General features: G+C 34.4%; 1 protein-coding gene across 2 annotated transcripts in view; it reads right to left on the bottom strand.

The window, feature by feature from the left end:
• Window positions 1-2,015: 2,015 nt before the first annotated feature.
• Window positions 2,016-7,344, bottom strand: part of MEI4 (meiotic double-stranded break formation protein 4) — a 75,322-nt gene continuing 69,993 nt past the window's right edge. For both annotated transcript variants that reach the window (XM_031552561.1, XM_031552560.1), the window contains exon 5: window positions 2,016-5,406. In XM_031552561.1, the coding sequence (XP_031408421.1) occupies window positions 5,170-5,406 (237 nt within the window). In that variant the 3' untranslated portion in view covers window positions 2,016-5,169. The remainder of the gene's footprint in view (window positions 5,407-7,344) is intronic.

Here is a 7,344-nt window from a genome sequence, read left to right on the forward strand (position 1 = left end):
CCTGTGGGATCTTTTTTATGGATAGCTACTAAAATAAAATGAAAGAATATCTGACTCTCCATTATCTCTAAGGCCTGAAAAGCCTTGATATTGACCGCAGGATGATAAACAAACATCAGTGAGACATTCTGACACCTTATGAAAATCAGTCTTGAAAACAGATACAAACATGGAGTTAGTCCTCCTTCCCACCCCTCTCCCCTCAAAAAAAGGTTCAAAGGGGTCAGGCACTAAGTAGAAAGATAGTAAATTAAAAAATTCTTCTCTCAATGTTTCTTTTTCTGACTTAAAACATATTCCTTTGTTTCTGATATCAAAACCAACAATTTTCCAGAGGAAGGAAGAGTGCTGGGTTGTGGAGAAGAAATCGTGGAGAGACTCCTCTTGGAGCACTTTGCTGGACATATCGAGGAGAAAGCGGCGACTGGAAATAGGCAGCATGAATTTATTAAAGGTAAATCATATCACACCAACCTGATTACCTCTTAGGATAAAATGACTGGATTTATGGACATCAAAATTACGAGATTCCAGTCTAGATGGGTGAAAAAACAGGTAGGTTTTAAAATGATTTGATGGTAGAGCTTACACAGTAGTTAACGGGTCTTTAACGGGTTGTACCTGGATGCCTGTCACAAGTGGATTATCACAAGGAGCTATTCTGGATGGAGGGTATCCTCACCAACTTTGCAGCTGGAATCAAATTGGGAGTCCCAGTCAATGTGTTTGAAAGTGGAGCTGCCATTAGAGGTACAAACGTGGACTGGATGAACGTGCTGACAAACTATGAAATTCAGCAAAGACAAATACAAGATGTCCCACCTGGAAAGACAAGCCCTGTGCAATGATACAAGCTGGGAGTGCCCAGCTGAGAAGCAGCCCTGGGGGCCTAGTTGGCAGCAAGCTGAACGTCCGTAGAAGCACAGCTCAAGGAAAGGTAATACTCACCTCTACTCAGCATTTCTTATCTCACATCCAGACAATTGCTATTTGGGGCTCCTCCAGTAAAAAGAGGATAAACTGATACATGTTCAGCGGAAAACCTCCTGGATGGTCAGGGTTGGAACATCTGCCCTGTGAGGTGGCTTAAGGAAGCTGGCTTGCTTGTACTGAGGAAGAGATATTTTCAGAAGGACCTAAAAGCAGCTTCAAGATCTATGAGGAAGATATGAAGGGGACAAAGCCAGGCTCTATGTGGTGGGAAGACTAAAGACACTAAGCATAAAACAGAGGTTTAGACTGTTTATAAGCAAAACCTTTTTCATCATAGAGACAGTCAAGCAGAAGAGGAGGTTATCCAGAGGGTCTGTACAGTCTGTCTTTAGAGTTTTCAATATCAGACTGGATATTGAACTAGCAACAAACAACTTATTCTAAATTCAAAACGAACCCTGCTTGTTCAAGCAGGAGATTTGACTGGACTTTTGAGGTCCCTTTCAACACAAGTTCTCCTATGATCATATGAACATAAGCTGAATGTTGTGTCACAGTAAACCTATAAGTTAGCGACACACAGAAAACTACAACAACAAAATGTTATTACAGGATTAAAACGAGGTAAAATTTCATTTCTACTACTACCAAAAGATATAAGCAAGAACTATCTCAAATCGGTACGTCATACATACATTTTTAAAAGGTTTCAAATTAAGCTTATAATAACATCTTGAGATAGTTCACTTCAAATTTTACCTACTGTCATTATTAGCAGACATGTAAAATTCTTAAGTGAATGGAACAGTCAATGGAGAAGCACTAATAACAATAATAAACATTTATTTTCCTTGCATCGTAATTTTGCTGCTCATAAAATAAGACAAACACAAAATTCTATTTAAAATAGATGCAGACAGTTAAAAAAAACTGGATAGCCATGAATGTGGCAAAGTAACAAATCACAAAATACTAACCACTTGGCTACTAATGAGTTAACAATGCTAATTTGACCATATAAATATATAATAAGTATTTAAAATATATACAAAAATATATAATAAATATAATTTGACCGGGTCAATATATATCTATATGCATCTATATAAAAGCCTGAATATTTTGCATTTTCACAACACTGGCATGTTGCTAATTTTTAAAGTATATACATTCATGAAAAGAAAATCAGTATGATGAAGTAAATGCTGAATTATAAATACTAAAACTGTACAGCTAACTCAGGTAGAACATTCCCAGGAAACAACAGGTCAGACCACTTTCTTCTTTCAGAGTTCCTTGTTCTTTGAGCCTAGGATAAGTTATGCTCAGCACATGGGACTTCTAGACTGTTCTTTAGACATCTAATATTCTCCATTCTTCAAAGACCATATGTATTTTCTCTGGATTTGGGATTCTTTGGAAGCCAGATATTTAAAAGCTGAACGTTGACATAACTACTTAGCAAGTACTTAAGACATTGAGTAAGTCCAAATTGCAGAAGCGTTGCAACTGGGATACAAATCCTTGCCTCAGAATATGTATCTGTAAAATCTAAACATAGGACTGGCCCTGTCATCATGTTTTGTTTCAAAACTAGACAGTCATGTTTCCGTAAATCATACCTAACAGTTACTGGGCAAAAGCAGACTCTGTCTGAAGAACATGGACTTAAACCTAGGCTTTTCTACTCCCCAAAACAATAGATATCTCAAGGGCAAGATTTAATTCTCAGTGTGAGACACTGAAATGCATCTTGTTGCCATAGTTAGCTACATATCCAAGTACCATCACTGCTCGACTCATTTTCCTAAATACTTTTAGTGACAGTGTTACTAAAGATGCTCCAAGGTATTAGAGGCAACTACACGAAAACAGCATGTCTGACACAGGACTTCTTTAAGAGTTGTATTCTTCTGCTGTAGCAGCTGGAGACTCAGCACAAAATATTGCTCCATTCTGTAGATTTTTCATAGCTTAGACACCCCAATTACACAGAGATATCTACATATCTACATCTGTGGCACCATCCTATTGAGGCAAGTCCCACATTGGTGAACTACTTCTTCAGGAAACTTAAGACAATTATAGAAACAACTATCCCAGCTGTAGAGGGTATTTCTCACATCAAAGCTGAAATATGCTCACTAACATGGATTAACCAACTATTAAATTTTGCAATGAAACAGACTAGGAGAGCTCAGGAGTAAACAGTACTAGCTAATAACTGTTACAATGGTATTACAATGGGGATTCTCACCCTGCTTAAATATTTTCAGAACTCCATAACAAACTGTTTAACAACCTTTTAAGATTTCATAAATAACATTTCAAGCCAGAAGTTGATTCAAAACATAGGAATGATGCATATATTTCCCAAAACATCCATTGCTCCTCCTTTCTAGTGGCCTAGAAAGTTTGCTGATGAGAAAACGCAGTGCTCTGCAAGGAAGGAAGCCTTTCAGGAAAGGAGTCATGAAACAATACACATTCTACTGTTTTTCAGATTCCATTATTTTCCTGTCTTCTGAATCATTTCTATGCAAGACATTTTTGAAGTGTTTTTTTTTTTTTTCCCAAATATGAAAAAGACCAAATGTTGCACAAATTACCATATCAAATGGATACCAGTTCCCTTTTATTTTTTTCCTCGCTCTTTTTGTAATCATGCTTTTATTGCTCTTATAGAAATGGCGTAAGGAGGTGGAAGAACCTTGTCCAAATTCAAATTAATAAGGCAACTAAAAAGGCACAATGATTCTTGTGTGGCTGCCAAATTTATATCCTTATTTATTTTCCTTAATTTAGTAAGACTTATCTAATTCTCTACTGTGGATATTCTTTTTGCAAATAAAACAGATTTCTGTTGAAAGTTTGCTAACAGGAAGAATTAAATGTTACAATAGAACATACTAAATACTAAGTTTAAGAAACATACCAATGCTGGATAGTATATGAACACTTATAATAATCTCTTTCAGATGCCAATTCAACATCAAAGTAACTTGTTTTGCAAATCTTACTATCTTCTAACTATGTAGAAAAAATAGGTTTATTATCTTAAATAAGTGCATTCAAACTAACAAAATAAATATTAACAAGATCAATTACTTACAGTAATAAAGCCACATTTCAGAGCATGTTTTGGGCATTAAAAATTGATTTGAAAAAATACTAAAGAAAGAATAAGGTAAATACTAGAAATGTTTTCTATTTTTGGTGAATATACCCTACTAGAATACTCAATAACACTAAAATGATGTTTATTTACTAGAAATAATACTATCATTGTAAAACTTGTACCCTTCTTCCTCAAATTTATCAAAGCTGTTCTGCATTGGTTAAGTTATTGTTGAACTCATTTCTACAGACCTAATGTATTTCTATAAATATGTGAATTTAATAATTACTATCAATACAATTGCACAGAAATAAAAATGTAAAAAAAAAACCAGTACATAAGCATACAAAGGAGATTTTATTCCTCTTCATTTATTTTGAACAAAAAGGTCTAAAGCAACTACAGAAGGAGTTAAATTTAATTTGAATTCAATAGTCAACTCAGAGTGAATTAGGCCTAATGCTTACGCATATACAAGTAAAGCCAAGAATAAGAAAGTTGTAAAACCAAGCATCAGATTTTATTTTGGTCAGATAATCACTGTGATTAAACAAAAAACTAAGACTATCCTAGAAGAATAGTGATGTTACCAAGTTTAAAAATATTCTTTTTGTTATTTCTGATTTCATCATCAGACAGCAATCTCTGCTGCATCACACTGAGCATGGCAACACACCTGCTTTCTGATGATCAGTCTTTTATTTCATATCATCAATATAACCAACTACCCAATGTCTCTAAAACACACAGAAGGTACACAACTTACAATTTCCTAACACAGAAGCCTAGCTCTACACTCTCATTATTTCTTGACTTTAAAGTTCACAGTGCTTATAGGAAGCATCACCTGAAACTATTTTTTTTGTTACCATTTTCACTGTGTATGCAAATACCAATATACTGGTTTCTGTTACAAGAAATAGCATTTATTAAAAAAAAAAAGAACAGGGCTTGAATTATTACATTTCTGAATATTTAAAATTGGAAATAAATTTATTTATCTCTGAAGCGAAAGCATAGCATAGAAGTTTAAAATAAATATTTTCCAATAACTAGTTTCCCTGTCTGACTCATTTTCCAATCCAGTTTCACAACAATGCACTGCTTTAAAGTAGGTTTTAATCAATTTGTATTTGAGCTGAGTTCAAAAGAACACTCACTCTCCATAAATATAAAGAAAACAAAGGGAATTCATCTGAAAGGTGAAAAATAAGCTGATCAAGGTTCTTCAGAAATTTGATTTTCTCTTCTCCATCATAGCCTGAGTCTTCTGTCTCATCGTGAAGAAGTTGTTCCAGAATCATAAACAAAGAAAAAATATTCTCATACTGGGTAATGTCATACATCGCCTGGATCTGGGAATAAAGAAAAACTGATGCATAAACACAGTATGATAATACTTCTGAAGCCCATTATCTCAGATGATAGTTGAAGGAATAATCGTAAAATTTGAAGTAATATTTCTATAATTAGAATGGCCATATATTCACACATGATTTCTAAGGAAAATTTTCTTCTTTGGGAAGCCAAACAGCTAACAATCCATCAAACTGTCAAATGAGAAGTCAACATAACATCTTGACGAGGATGCTTAGAAGACTTTCTCTAATTATCCACAGACTGTGACATGAAATTATGATCTATAGATTTACAACAACAACAACAAAAACTTTTCTTATTTTAGACATATGATTAAGTTTGTTTGGTTTTTGCTTCCTGAGATATTAAAAAAAAAGTTAAAAAAAATCTCTGTAGTATGAAGAATTGTTATTCAAATAATGCTTCTAGAAAATAAAACAAACAAAAAAACCCCCAACACATTAGAATTCTCAATATCAATAGAAAATATCCAACTCTGTACTACAGCTTTGAGTCAATTACAAAGCGAAAGAGCCAGTTTGTCAAACTTAGAATTCATTCTAATGCACCTGTCCTGCATTTGGAAACTGCTTTTTCAAATTGAAGTTTTTACAGCCTCTGCTGTACACAGGGAACAACTGATAAGACAGAATCTTAAACCTTGTGGAGCTGGCTCCTTGGAGTGAAATTCTGGATCTTGCTTAATAGTAAAATCTACCAATAATATGAGATGAACTTGTTCTGAAAAAGACTGCAATTACAACAGCTGATTGATCAGAACTCCAAAGTTAATCAAACTTCCTAGAAAATCAAGTACATATTTTAGAAAATGGACGAATAGCTCTAACATGTCTACATTTGGGCCTGTAGTATCTGGCTGTATTGGATCTAGGCTTTGACATGGATCTATTAAATCAGCAGCACCCTAAACAGTATGCTGCTAGACTTTCCAACGTGTGTGAAATATATAACAGAACAGTTATTTTTATTGACCAAGTAAGTGATTTTTGATTCCACTAGAATCTAATGAAAAGACAGCAGTTTTTGTAAGGTGCATACCTCTGTGGTAGATGGTGGCTAAGGGGATTGTCTACTCTGTTATTGTGACCTAGCAGCTCTTCAATCCAAAATCAGAGTTTGAAGCCTCCAGTGTAAAGTTTTCAGGTCAGCTCCTACATCAGCAATAACGCTAAGGCACCACAGCCATCTTACTGCAAACTCCTGGTGTAGTATTTTTCTGAGTTTTCTATACATCTTGAAAATCAAGTTAATTACTGAAACTATTACTCCTAACCTTACACATTCCACTTATGTCTCTCTTGATCTCGGTAAGAATAACCTGCAGTTCAAAACCCCAAAACAAATCAAGTCTGACATAACAGATAGCAAAAAGATAAAAGCACAGTATTAAATACTTACATACTTTTAGAGTCCAATTAAATCTAATTATAGAATTAGAGAAGATCTCTTTCTATAACTTCAAACTATGATTTACATGATGCAAATGATTTTTTGCTGATGCATGCTAGAAGACACTATGTCATCACCCTATGCTTCTATAATGTGAGTGTTTGAAGTACAATTTTATAAGCAAAAATCTATGTTTAAGTCTTAAGCACTGGACTTGGAAATTCACTCATATCTTCCTTTCACATGAGTGATCAACAGAAAATACTTTAGAAAAGTGAATTATGTCACTCCACTTATCCCCATGACCTTTGGCTTTTTGAAGCAGTTAAGCAAGTGTGTTACTTTCAGTGGATCTCAAAAAGTGCACCAAAATGCAGCTTAGTAAACTACCTAATTGATTACATATAATAGAAACCACAAGGTAACTAATTGCCTTTCATCTACAAATACTACTTCCCTAGAAGAAAATGATTTTAGCCACACAAAGGGTAATTCTATGAGAGCAAGGAGGAAGCCTTTTTTTT

The sequence above is a fragment of the Meleagris gallopavo genome, chromosome 2, assembly GCF_000146605.3.
Source record: "Meleagris gallopavo isolate NT-WF06-2002-E0010 breed Aviagen turkey brand Nicholas breeding stock chromosome 2, Turkey_5.1, whole genome shotgun sequence".
Taxonomy (NCBI): domain Eukaryota; kingdom Metazoa; phylum Chordata; class Aves; order Galliformes; family Phasianidae; genus Meleagris; species Meleagris gallopavo.